Source organism: Argiope bruennichi, chromosome 5 (assembly GCF_947563725.1).
Source record: "Argiope bruennichi chromosome 5, qqArgBrue1.1, whole genome shotgun sequence".
Taxonomy (NCBI): Eukaryota; Metazoa; Arthropoda; class Arachnida; order Araneae; family Araneidae; genus Argiope; species Argiope bruennichi.
The window spans coordinates 89,699,972-89,715,109 of NC_079155.1; the positions used below are offsets into that span (position 1 = coordinate 89,699,972).

The 15,138-nt window shown below is 25.2% G+C and overlaps 1 protein-coding gene across 4 annotated transcripts in view; it reads left to right on the top strand.

Moving 5' to 3' along the window:
* Positions 1-15,138, top strand: part of LOC129969590 (pleckstrin homology-like domain family B member 1) — a 136,743-nt gene that overhangs the window by 86,769 nt on the left and 34,836 nt on the right. For all 4 annotated transcript variants that reach the window (XM_056084226.1, XM_056084225.1, XM_056084227.1 and 1 more), the window contains 2 exons: positions 1,423-1,471; positions 4,418-4,529. In XM_056084226.1, the coding sequence (XP_055940201.1) occupies positions 1,423-1,471; positions 4,418-4,529 (161 nt within the window). The remainder of the gene's footprint in view (positions 1-1,422; positions 1,472-4,417; positions 4,530-15,138) is intronic.

Consider the following 15,138-nt stretch of genomic DNA (forward strand, 5'->3'; position numbering starts at 1 on the left):
TTTAGTTTAGTTTAGTATTTTATTACATGTTGCCTTTAGATATGATTGTTATTGATATTGTTAATCTTAATGGCAGATGTTTTAATTCATAAGATATTTTTAAACACAAATGCAAATGAATAATATGCGATTAATACTGTGCTAAATTTGGATTAAATTTGTATCCATTGGTCAAAATGGTTCTTTTTTTGTACTATTGTCTTAATTGTAATATTTGTATCAAGATGTTATAAGTTTGATATAAAAAAGCATATTCCAGGGATTCTTATTTTTTCCCTAAATTTATCTTTTTAAGAAATCTGCAGTTAAATTGTATTAAAATTGCTGTTTGACTGTTTTAATGATAAAATGGCCAGTCTTTATAAAACAAGAATTCAGCCACAAGGAATTACAAAACAAAAATTTTTAGCAAAAAAAAAAAAAAAAATTGTGATAAACAATTAGGTTTTAAGAAAAAACTAGTATGAAAGGAAATTGCAAAGAAAGTTGACAAAATAGCCAACTTGCAGAGAAATATTCATCTTAAAAAAAATGAGGTACCAGATCTCAAAAATTTCTTCCACTTCTGAATATTGTACACAAAATGAAGCTCTTTGCTGACTGATGCTAAAAAATAAACTTTGAAATGCCTGTCGAGTAATATCAATGAAAGACCTGTATAAAAAAAAAAAAAAAAAAAAAAAAAAACAGTATTATATCCGAGATTTTACCATTGACCATTAAATAAATGTTTCCTAAAATATTCTAGTGAGGTACATTTACTATTAAGTACCAATTTTTCCTATGTATTTGTTGTCCTATATACATTTCAATTTGTCCTGGATAATATATTTTTCAAAGTGTCTTTGGGAAAATTTATCTTGGATAATATATTTTTTAAAGTGTCTTTGGGAAAATAATATTTTTTTTTGATATCTTATTTTTATAATTATTCTGAAATTAATATAACCACCAATTGAACTTTAGTTTTGATAATTGTTTCTATATATTGACTATTTAATTCATACTTTTAAAATGTTTTCCCCTTTTGTACTGTTTTGTGTCACTTTTTTTTTTTTTTTTTTTTTTTGCTTTTCAGTCAGTGAAATTCTAAATAGAATTTAATTGAAAATTTTTGGTTTTACTGATAGATGTGTATTTACATCGGACTACAAATTTGCTTTGCAATTGAATTTGAAAATATTAATAGGATTATGGCATAAATTCATTTTAAGATAATTTTCAATTATCTCAATTTAATACAATGTAATGCAAGATCAAATATAACAATACAATAAAAACTTCCCAAAATTTTCTATTAACACCTTTTTTTTCCTATGTGAAATTGTCTTTCCAAAGTAATAAAGTGTATCAGTAATATTTCTTAAAAACTGTATAATTTATTATTTTGAAAAAATTTATTTATTATATTTATTTATATAGGTTCAAAGAAATGGTGTTTGGAATATGCCACCTCATGGAACTTTAGTTGGTAAGTATTTTTTTAAAAAGACAATATTTTATTTATATAATTTGATTATTTAATATATAAATTCAATAAATCTCAAACTTGAATTTACACAAAATTGTCTGTTTTATGTGTCAGTTTTCTGCTAAAGTGAAAAATATATAACACAATAGTGAAAAATATATTAAGGTTGCAATACTTTAAAAACAGAAATAATATTCATATAAAGTATGAAAACTGAGGAGCATTTCAATTTTTTTGAACTTTTCAAAATCTTAAATTTCTGTATTTTACTGAGGCTGACTATAACTTACTCAATTTTTTTCTAGTTAGACTTAAAATTTTATTATTATTTCTAAGTTATAATTTTTTTAAAACAAAAACTTGCCAGATGTGTCAATACAAACACTTTCAATTGCGAACCTTAAATGAAAATTGAATGGTTTTTTAGTGTAATTTCTGTACCCTCTTTTTTTTTAAATTTTTTTTTTTGTCTGTATTGAAGGTGGTGCCAATTTAGCAAATGTTTTGCAAATTTGACAACAAAGCCTTTGTACAGTTTTAAGTTAGTCAAGAACAAGTATATTATTTTAGCATTTAAGTTAATTTTGAAAATTTAGTTTTGGAATTGTGCAAATTTTCTTCAAGGTATTTAATTTTTATTGAATTTAGTTGAGTATTATTTTGAATTTTGAACTATATCAGTATATTGGAAAAAGGTGACACACATTCCTAAAAAGGCATATGTAGATTATAGGCATTAACAGATTATAGGCTGAAAGAATTCTTTAAAGAAATAGTTTTTTCAAATTTAATAGTTTGAATTCTGCTGCATATGATGAAGGTAGAACTTTCTTTGATGTGAATGGAATTGATATATAATTTGTTAAATATAATTTCTGTTGATGAAAGTTGTTTGACCAAAAAATCAAAATTTGTCACATAACTGCTCAATTGTCTTAAACAAGAACTTGAAATACTGATGTTTTTAACTTTTAGTTTGAAGTCTTCAAAGAATACGCAAAAATAAATTATCTAATCTTGACAAAACTAGTTAAGCCTGTTTTTCTTTATTTCATCGACTCATTTTTGAAAAATCCATTATTCATTGTCAGTATGCAATATAGACTGTAAAATATGATTTATTTTCAATAAACAAAAATTTATTTGAAATTTGGAGGTAAAGAAATTCAATAAAACTCCACTAATGTTTTATGGAAAAATGTATGGAAACAACATAACAATGTTTTATGGAAATTCTATTGATTCTATTTCTGCCTATGACATCTTATTAAAATTTCTTTTTATCTTCCTGGTTTTTGTTTCTCTCTAATGTCATGGATACTTTGACATACATTTTAGATTCAGATGGAGTATTTTGAGGGTTAAGTGTTAAACCATTATCTTGCCCTAAATGAACTTTTATTTAGTAATTGAGAAAAATGCAGGTACATGAATTTAAAAATACTGCCTGCTGTACCAAAAAGTAATCTGAATTGAGCAATACAAAATATGTTAAGAAAATAAAATGGTGAATAATGTTGAGGAATAATGATATGAATAATTATTTTCTGAATTTCGCTTTTTCGTTGCTCACTGTTTGTGTTTGAAAATGTGAACACTGCAAAATTATTGTAAATTATGCTCATTAGTGAAATATATATTAATTTTTCATATTTTTTTAAAAAAAATACTCTCTTTTTTTGTATTAATGAAAATTAAAAAAAAATATGCATATATATTTATGTGTCACATTAACTCTTTGAATAATTTGATATGTCAGATTTTTACTTCACTTTAATGTTTCAGATGTGAAATCATTTGAGTAAAAAAAAAAAAAAAAGTTTCTTGAATAGTGAAAAAACAAATGAACAAATATAAAATTTATATTAATTGAAGTTGTAAAACTGCATCACAATTAAAAAAATGTAGTAGAATTTTTGCTTCAATTCTACAGCTACCAAGAAATATCTAGGAATTTTATAACTAAATTTCAGACATGTGCAGTGTTTACAATTTTGATTAATTTCACAAACTTAATGATTTAGCTATTTGAATTTTTTCTAGAAATTAAAGATTTTAGATATAGACTATGAATAAGAAAGACATGATACAGATGAAATGTACGATAATAATTCATGTAGCTTCATGCTGGAAGTTACATAGGATCTGCATTAAAAGCATTAATATAAATTGCTGAATGAATTTAGCAGTACATTTGAAAATTAAAAAAAATACTTGTGAATTCATTTCTGTCTATATGCATCATATGATATCTGATCATTAAGATATCTACTTGTTTAGTTTCACTGCAGAATTATCGGATGTTAATGTATGTGTTTCATTAATATAACTATTGAATAATAAACAGTTTTTATGCAGCTGTTTTTTCTTCAAGTTTGTTAATTATTCCTGTTTTTATATTTAAAATTGTTGTAATGTTATAAATGTTTTAAGAGTGCATAGCTTCAAATCTTTTAAAAATATTTTTGCTAGTATGAAATTATTTATGCTTATTCTTAAGTTTATGTATTTTTTTATTAAAGTATCATTCCAATATAAATAAAAATGGATATGCTGTGATATTATTTGTTGTTTTTTTAAAAATAGTTTTATGTTGAATCATCTTACATTGAAATTTTTGTCAGATAAATTTTTTTATCTTGAAATGTATGATAAATATTATGAAATTTTTTTTTATCTTAATATTATGCAGTTTTTGATAAGCGAGTCAAAAAAATGAGATAACTAAGAAAAATATATTTCATGTATCTTTTCCTTCTGTTGTTAAGAGACTTCTTTATTATCTTATGAATAGTCATTTTTATCATTGATCAGATATTTATTCTCCATATTAATGATACCTTGTAATATTTAAGTTGTAAAATTTTATCTAGTCACTTATTTCATGTAAGGAGTATTTTTCTTGGAGTATATTTGTATTTGCAATTAGTTTTTTATTTGTTGCAGATAATACAGTTTCAATGAGACAGCAATCTGAAAGAGGTGACAACTGCAATAGTTTCCATAGTTTTGAATCTGAATCATCTAGTCTTACCAGTTCTGACACAGGAATAGAAAAGTAAGTTTTTAATTTCTAATGACAGCATATTTTTTTTAATGGGAAGTCTGTGAACTCCTAATTTCTCCATATTAATAACCTTTAAATATTTATATTTTAATATTAATATTTATTTTTAAATGAGCATTTATTTAGAGAAATGACACAAAAGAGATGACAGAAACTTTAAATTAGAATTATTTTAAATTTTCTTAAAAATCTTTGCTTTTAAAAGAAAAAAATATTCCATATACTCATATGGAGCTGTTGAATGTGTACAAGATCTATGACTAAGAAGTAAGATTTTTATTTGCCGATTAGTTTGTAATTGAAGATTTTTATATGACTGTTTTTGCTTTTTCAAAGAAAGTGATTTTGCTAGTAGCTTTGCAAATTTGAGAATTATTATCACTTTCCACAAGCAGAGATGTAGTCAGTATTTTTGGTAATGAATAATTTGCTTTAATAGCTAATACAATTATTTTTTTTTGAAGATATGAAAGTTAAATTAATATTTAATGTTTTTGTAAAAAAAAAAAAAAAAAAGGTACCTGTATAAAAATTGTATGATTTTATTAAAGTAAATATTCAGGCATTATTTTGTTCAAAACAAATGTATTGTTTTATTCTTAGTTTTGAAATTATTTTATTTAATCTGCTTGTTAATTTGTTTGATAGCTTGCATAAACAATACACATTGAATGATGATATTATTCTATTTTATTTACCCTTTAAGAGTTTTGATAAATTTATTTTCTTGAGAGATTATTTAATTCTTAAGTAATCTGATAAATCTGGTTTAAAAAATAGCAACTTTAAGGAGGCTGCATTAAACTCTTCAGTTAGAGCAAACAACATTTGTTTTATCCCCCCCCCCCTAAAAAAATGAAAATTTTGGTTTATTTTCAAAAAATTTAATTCAATATTTCAAGAATCCTAGAATATTTCTGATTTTGTGTTTCAACAAGTAAATAAAACTGATGTGTATGTCATTGAAACTAATTGTAATATTTTTAAAAATTAATTATTTCTAGAAATCTGTGCATTGATTTCTAATTTTATAATATATTTTAAAACTTATTAACTAAAATATAGTTTAATTAATAGATTCATTTGTATACAAATATGTTATATAAATTAATGGAAAATTCAAATTGACTTGAAGAAATTTTAAATAATCTGCCTTTAGGAGAATAATAATAATATTAAAAAAAATGATTATAAAGCAATTTATCATGTTTTACAAAACTTGGAAAGAGATTTTAGAATTCTATTTTGATGTGAAATTTAAATAGTTGAAATGAAAAATTTCAGAAAATATCTACCCATCATCTCTTGTATGGAAGCAACCTCATGTCTTGTTCAAAATTTTTAATGAAATCATAATGTGAAAAGTTATCTGATATTACATAGCTTCTACATGATAAGCAAAAGATTTCTTTTTATGACTTTAAAATACTTTATAATACCTTGAAGTGTACTGGAAAAAAAAATTACAAATAAAACATTCATTTCTTAATGTATGAAACAATTGAAATCAAATAAAACTGAGAAGTTGTCTCAATTTTATATGACTGATGAATTAGACTTATTATCTTGCTCTTAAGATAGACAAGTACATAGAAATGTCAACAGTCAATATGTTTTCAGTGTTAATATGGTTTATAATATCAAATAAAACAACCGGTTGCAGCTGATTGAAATTGTTAATATAACTATTTTGAATGAAATTTAAGATTTCATTGGTGTGTTTTGACATTCTAACATTCTCATTAGTGTGTGTGTTATATACTAGTAGACTAGTAGATTTACAGATACCAAAGTTGACACAGATACAGTTAGGAAAGTGAATATATGCAGCTCGTAGCTATCTTTTGAAATTTTAATAAGAATTTTTATTACAAATTAATAACTAATTATTTAATTACAAATGAAGTGAATATTTTTACAGTGACAATGATTTTTTTACAATGATTTGTCAAAACATTACAACTTAAAAATGATTTTTTCATCATCTTAAAATTAAAAAAATAAATATATTCTTTTCATTGAAACCAATTTATAGTCTAATTTTTCCTTAATCATGATTCCTTAAATATATTTTTGTGTCTTGTTTTCAATAACAGATTGTATTGTCCTGAAATTCAAACCATTTTCCTTCTTTCCTTTAATTACATGTCTTTTTTTCTATTGTTGGAATTCAAGGAAGAAGGATTGTTTATATATGTTTAGTTTACTTGATGAATAAAAAATGAAATTACAATATTAAGAAAGTTAGAACATAGATGTAAAGATCACAGTTACTTTTTTATTAGCATTGTATGTCATCAGACTGATTTTCATTAGAAAGTTTCATATACATAGTAGACTGAAAAGGCAAAAGACAATGAATGATAGAATTTGATATTTCTTAAAAATAGTTTATTGATGGAATAAATTGTTTTTAAAAGTTTTAAATGAAATGAAATATAATTGCTGTGTTATCCTGATGAACCAACTGGTTGGCTAAAGTGACTTATTATTAATAAAAATTGATTTGTCTGATTAATTTAAATTAAAAGTGGGTTTCTACTTTCTTACGTGCTTCCTCCTAGTAGACATTTAAAAACACATCTAACTTTAAAGTATAATTTTTTTTTTTTTTTTTTGTTGTTGCATATTTTCTCACCATCTCTTTTTTATCATGGGTTTTCTTCCCGCTTTCTGATCATCATCATGTTGTAAATAGACTTTTTTACTATATAATACAATGTAGTTAAAAAAAAATCATCTTTAAGAAAATAATGACACCATTGCCATCATTCCTAGAACAGAATATAGCTTAAAAATGTGTATTACATTCATGGTATAAAAATATTATGCATTGGGAAATTAAAGATATGTCAATAATGAAAATATGTGTGAATTGCAATAAAAATATTTTTCATTGAAGCTATTTAGTGTCATGTAATTTTAATAGGTGTATTCTAGCTTGTGAGAATTGTGAATATCAGAAATTTCATTTATTGGTATGTGTAAGTTATCATGGTAATGCATAAGTATATTGTTATATTTCTGTACATATATTTAATTTCATATTCATTGTTCATTTAATAAATTTGTTAATCATTTAATGAGTTATGGAAATTATGAATATTGATTTGCCAAGCTATAATCATTAGAAAAGTATATATTATTTTGATTTAGGAATTCAAGTAGATGTCTTAACTTTTGTGTTTTGTTTTCTATTCTTATCTTCTCAAGTTTTGTGTTTTCACTATTTAATAATTTATTTTGCTTTCATCCACATTTTTTTTTTTTTTTTTTTTTTTTTTTTTTTTTTTTGTAATTTTTGAATAAATTGAAAAATGGAAATAACCAGAAATACTTCCATGGATTTTTGCAGCTCTAAAAAGATTTTATTCATGCTGCTAACAATAATATATCTCGTTAGAAGCAAAAGTATGCAATTATTTTAATTTTTCATAATATAAATTTTAAAATTTGCTAAAAATGTATAATATTTTTATCCTTCTTTTCTGTAATATTCATTTATTGTTAGAATAGACTTGTAATGTACCATACAAAACTTACTATAATACAACTTAAACTATCAAATCCAAAATGAGTGGATACTATTTGTTCAAGATTCTGAGACTAGCACATTTGGATGTTTTACTTTGCAGAGAGTTAATGCACGGCAATATGCATTTCTGTAGTCCTCTGTTAGATCTTGACTTTGACTTCTATTTGGTTAAATGCATTTTCTTTTTGTATCCCTCCCCTTTTCAAAGAATCAACTAAGAATTAATTTAAACAATAAGTAGAATTATTTTGGACTCTACTTATTTATTTTAATTTAAAAATTGTATTGATTGCTCATATGACTAATTCAAATGGCAATAAAGTTTTTAGGACCGATGCAAAGAATATTTTATATAGTGTTATAATAATGTGAAAAAGATAATTTGATAGAAGAGGCAATTTTTATTATAATTAATTTTATTATTCTTTTGAAAAAGGAATCAGAAAATTTTAAGTACAGAAATCTGCTGTTATTAAATCATAATTCTATGTTTAGACACCTTACTGCAAATTGCTCAAATATTTTATTGTAAATTTGTGGCCTTTTTTTGGCATTTTTATGGGCTATCCATGGTTACCATGATTCCTAATTACATGAATAATCTTTCACTGTATTGCTAATTGCATCTCCTACTTCATGTTTCATCTCACTCCTGTTTTGGTGAAATAAATGTCTCTTGAAGAAAATATATAGAACTGATCAGCCTTTCATGTCTGAAAGTCGTTAATATATATATTGTGATTAGATTTCAATGCTAATTATTGTTTAAAGTCAAGCTCCCCCCCCCTCTTTTCTTTCTTGAGTGTAATCCCCCCCAGTGTTTCATTTTTGATTTAATTGCAGGATATTGCAAACTTTGCTGATATGCTTGTTAGAATATTTATATATTTTAAAATTATTCTTTTAATACAATTTCACTTAATTTTTTTTTTATCAAATACAACACAGTTTTTCATTCATATGTCAAAAATTTTATGAATTTCTTGGAAAAAGACTGAATTTTTAAAAATATCTTAATATTTCTCTTAAATTAAATCTCATTTCCATTTGATTGCCTAGCAATTTTTTTATATAATTTGTTATATTTAATTTACATATAAGTAGTTAAAATTTTTGCATCAAAAATTATTTAGATGGCATTTAAAAAAATAATTTTTTAAGCATGAGTAATTTTTTTTTTGATAAAACATTAAAATCTCATGATATTGGACTTTAAATTGTTAAAATTAATAATAATGTAATTTGATTAAATAGTAATGCTGTCAAATTTACACTTCCAAATGAAAAGTACTAATATTGCTTCCATATATAATTTTTTGTTTTTGCATTTTCAAACCAAATGTAAAATATTTATGGATGGAAATATTTTATCCATAAGTATTTTAGTAGGCAAAATTGCAATAGTATGGATAAATAATCAAATAAATAAATAAAACAAATGATGTAATCATGAGGTTAATTTTTGAGAATAAGTTAATTTAAACAGTTATTCTTTTTTTTTCAGACATCAAATGAAGTATAAATCAATATTTCTTACAGTAATATTAACATTATGGCCAATGTTATGACTACAGCTTCTATTTCATATATTTTATCTGCTTAGTAATTGTTTTCATAGGTAATTTCACTCCATTGCCATTCTTCCATTGGAAAGTAATTTTATTTTTTCTTCAAGTATCATCAGTAAAATTTTGACCTAGGAACTTTTATCTAAATCATGTTATGACAATACATTTTGATTGCTGATGTATAATAGTTTTCACAAATATAATTATTTCGATTCTGCACATATTGTTTTTTGAGATACATATCAAAATGGACAATGAGAAGAAGTATTTTCTCCATTTTATTTAAATTTTTATTTTTTTATCGGAAAGGTGAACATTCTATTCACACAAGGAAAAATGTTATGTGGAGTAAATAAAAAGATGAGAACTACAGAATTAGTTTGTAAAATTTCGTTCTTGCATTGTAATGTAAGAAATGGACTATTTTTCTTAGTGCAGGTGAGGACAGTTGTAGCTGATGAATGAAAAAACAATATTGATAAATAACAATAAATGTTATTTACTGAAGCAAACCAAAGAATAAAATTCGAAAAATCGACTATCCGGGTCGATGTCGATTTAACACATTCGAAATTTCTGTCTATGATAAACGATTTGATTTAGTTTCGAAGCTGTATATTTAAATTCCACACTTTGTCCCAGGAAATGATTTGCTCCATCAATTTGACATCTTTGTTTTTCTCTTAAAACCTGATGAAGCAAATCGATTTCTTAAATGATTCATGCAGCTGGAGAGGAGGATCAAAACTAAATTGCGCCCATGAGTTGTATGAGAGTACATGAACAAATTTTCATAGAACAGAAATCTCATTAATTAAAGAAAATGATATTTTGAATTTCTGTATCTTGGAATGTCAAAAAAATTTATTTATTTTGCATTTCTAATTGGAAGTTTTACTATTAATTTGAAATTATATTACTGTTTACTAAAAAAAATCCGAGTGATTCTATCTAACAGAAGAGATAGTTGAAATTAAAGGGAAAGTATAATATTTTGGACTCTAAAAATAGTACCAAAATTATAAAGATTTGATGTTTTGTTACAGGCTTTTACAGCTTGGATAGGATGTATAGTTGCACTCTTCATATTCATCAGATCTGACAGCCAAGAGTTATTACATATTATTTTTTTTTATAATTTTTTTCAATGGCAAAATCGTTAATTCTAATAAAGATGCCAAAAATCACTTCAATCCCCCCTCCCCAAGTAGAGAGCAGTGCTTCCAGGAATGTGGAGTCATTTATGCATTAAGAAAATTGTATTGGGCCAGAATGGTTCCTTTATAGCTTATTAAAATATTTTTATGTTATAAAATGTTTTAAACCTTTTAATTTTCATAAACAAAAAACGAAATTATTTTCCGAATATTCTGTTGAAATTTAATAAGGCTTAGGTTAGAATATTGTAAGAACATCTTGAAATATCATCAGATGGCAATGGATATAGAACTTACAGTATATTACTTACAAGAGTCATGGTCTTAGTTATTGAGTTGAATTTAAATCGAATTTCTATTGATTATTCGATTAAAATGGAAATACTATTTCATTTATTTCTATTACGTGAAGAAATATAGTGGTAACTGTACTGATAAAGAACATTTGAATATAATTTTTCGAAACTGTACAATTAGAGTGCGTAGGAAAATACAACATGACAGTATATTAAAAATTCTTTGGTTTGTACTTGAAGATAAAATTTAGATAAAAAGACACTGATCATGATTCGTCGAAAATGATCGTGTCATGTCCAGTATAGTTCGATGTTACAAATCGAAAGCATTTTGAAATAAATTGATTCGAATTTTCAGTGGGATTTAGAAATTAATCTTTTTTTTAATTATTATTATCCGTACGGTTTATTCTTTCTTTATTGTAGTTGTTCCAGTATCTAATAAAATTTTAATTATCAGTCATTTATTGTTGATTAAAATAAGTAAAAATGCGTGAGATTTTAAATTTTGTGCAGTTTTAAATTATTTAGAATTTTAAAATGGTTACCAAAATGGAAATCAAATTAGGATATGTTATTAAGCCTTTAATGTTTTTGTTTGTGGGCTTTTAATTCCAAAATCACGGCGGAATTTTTTCGCGGCAGTTTTTCGTTACCATTCTTTCCATTGTTTTTGTAACTTTTTCCTTTGGAAAAAAAAAAAAAAAAAAAGACCAAGGAATAGAAGTTTTAAACTCAAATGTATAATTTAAAAGAAATGAATAAATCAACTACCTATCATTGATAAACTATAATTAAAATATCTAGATTAGAAGGATGTTAGTATGTAATGTTTTTTTTCTTCTTCAACTATTAATTTTCTATTCAAACTGTGACGCTCTATTCACAAATATTGGTGATATGCCTGCAAGGAATATTATGATCCATTTTTTTTTTTTTTTTTTTTTTTTACCAATTATGCATGTTTAAGTGCTAGTCTATTAATTAAGTTTCGTTTTGAAAAGAAATTATTAAACCATGAAATCGATTTGCTGAGCAAATAAGCATTCATTGATTTCTTTGTTTAAGACGTTAGATAAGGAAGACGATAAGTAGACCATTAAAAATTACCTAGAAATGTATTACTGTGAATGAAATTTGTTACCACTTTGAAGCTTTGTAAAATGAAGTCTTTGGAGCGCTGTTTTATTGATTTACACCTTGCGATAAAAGAAAATTCTTTTTTCCCTTTTGTTTATGTTTTGATTATTGAAAGGCAAACTTTAGACAAAGATCGAAGCACTTATAATTTTTCATGAAAAATGTTTATACGCTCGTATACAGTTTGTAAATTGTGACATTCTTGAGGGTAATAATCGTTCAAAACATTCTACAGCAGGAGTTCCCAAAATTTTACATTGCAACTCACTTTTCAATTACTGAATGTCTAACTAGCTACTTCATTTCAACGCACTGAATTTTTTTCAGGGACGGAACAATATCCGTTCTTTTGGAAGGAATTTTTTTTATGGGCCAAGAAGGAATTTTTGTGAAGGAAGCAACATTTATTATGAAATAATTTTATAAAAATATTTTTAATATATGGCTTAATAAAGATTTTAAGTCCATATACTATTTTTGCAAATTGTCGCAAAATGCGTATACATTCAATATTTTGTTGAACCCCATATTTTGGGAGCATTTACTATAGAAGGTAGACCGTTGGATGTAGATAATTGTGGATTTCTGATTAGGCAGCTGCATGAGACTGCTAGAGTAAGTGAGATCCGCAACCAGTTCGGTTAAAAAAATCTATATATATATATATTCTTTATTAAAATTAAGATAATATTAACATTTAATGAAGTATAATTGGTCAGGCATCTCAATACTTAGTTATTAGAATATTTATAAACAGTGAATCTCTGCTCAGTAATATTGTACACAAACTTGGATGTCACTGAGAGAGAGATTCACTTTGTGAATGTTGATGTTAGAGTTATTTACTAACATGTCAAAAATGTGTTGAAATATGAAGCTAAATGGTCATTTTATTAAAAGAAGGTGGGCTTATTATGTGCACTGCTTTGAACGGCAAAATATCTAAATCTACAGAATCTGTTAAATTTGGCACATAGTTACTTCTTGGAGGGTTAATACTTATTATGAAAGTATTTTTAAAAATTTTATTTCTGTTTTTAATTAAAACTAATCACAATAAAAAAATTCCGTCAAAGACTTTAGAGTATGTAATTGTACAAAAACTATTTTTACATATATCTAAAGTTCGGAAAATAAATATATCAATGGTATCAATGTTATTTCTATATAATTTTGATGTCTTTTAAAAAATATTTTCTAGCATATTTTCAAAACATTTTAAAGTTTAAATTATAGGAAGTATAACTCGTGTGTTACTGCGATATTAAATCATTTTTTATGTATATGTACGCTGTTGCTGGTATGAAATTTTAGAACCAATTTTGAAAATTAGTTAGAAGAATCAGTTCTGAAACATAATCAAGTATTTTACTTTGGATTAGAGATTCGAATTTTCCTTAAATTTGCTTCAGCTTATAATTTTCACCTTCCCTTTCCTGCCTATCTCTTTGCATCTGCCAAAAATTCTTCGAATTTCAAACTTTTTTCTTTAAGTTGTAGCTTAAATCGCCAAACAGATTATTATTTGCTTATCTGCTTAGCATAGATCTTTAAATGAAATATTTATCTAAACACTCTTTTAATCTGTTAAATTTTTATCCTTTACTTACACTTCATGCTGTTCGCCGAGCAGTGACTTTTTCCGAAATATTTTAGACTAAGCAGAAGCCATTTGGGAATTATCTTTGAAATGTTAGCTTCTACTCGTCATCTTTGCTGTAAAAACTAGTTTCTGATAATATCAACAAATCGTGATGACGTTTCACTGGAACACCTGCAGTCGTGATTTCTTTCGTGACGTAAGTAATTGGATGCTGTTCGACGATCGTGTGTTTATTTTGTTTGCAAATGTACACACACATTATTTTCCTAAAGAATTTAGCTAGGAGATTAACATTTCTCTTTTCATTCGTATAATTTTAATTAAAAATTAATCTTTTATTGTATTGTTGTTCGTATTTGGAACACTATCAATTTTTAAAAATCTTTTTTCATTTAATTTTGTATAATTGAATAATGAAATAATTTAATTACTACATTTTTGACTTGAGGAAGCGTTGTTTTGTAAGGAAATTTAATTAAGGATTAAAAAGTAAATTTATAATTTAATGCGGAACGTTATTTATTTATATTCTTTAAGCATATTTATATATATTTCTATAATTTTTATTGGAAGATTTGTGTAGGGATAATTAACTTTAGAGTTTATTTTTCATAAGCCTGCTGCACTTCTCTAGATGGTCGAATATATATTTTTTTTCTATAGAAAAATGCTGCTCTTTTTACTTTCTCGTTTGCGTAGTTTAGAGAAAGTATAATAATCGTCAAAAAATTCGAACTCGAAATTTTGACGAATCTCCACATTTTAGACCTTTCTGAGTTCGAATAACAATATCTGGAAAATGTCCGTCTGTCTGTTTGTGCCAAAGATAACTCAAAAACGCTTTAAGCTTGACGGATGAAAGTTGGTATACATTTTTTAAGCCAAATTCATCGATTTCTATCAGATTTTTAGTAAAATCTGTTCACAGAAAGTCCATCTGTTCGAATATAAGTTAACATGATAATTATAAAACGAAAAGATCTAGAAAGATAAAATTGGCTACCCAGATTTAACATCTATTGTGTAGAGACTTGTCCGATTTTGAGCCAAATCTAACTACGGGTTGACCATTAGTTGGTAAACGTGAGAACACAAATACACAATGACTTAAATATATCAAATTTGGATTGGGATTTTGTGACTACAAGTGCAGTTTTGTGTCAAATTTGTTTTAATCGGTTGAGAAAAACGTGTCTAAAACACAGATTTGACTTTTAATGCATACCAAGGATTAATCTCCAAATAACTCGCCAAGGATGACACGATAGATTCAGTAAAATGCTAAGTTCACGCCAAAAGTT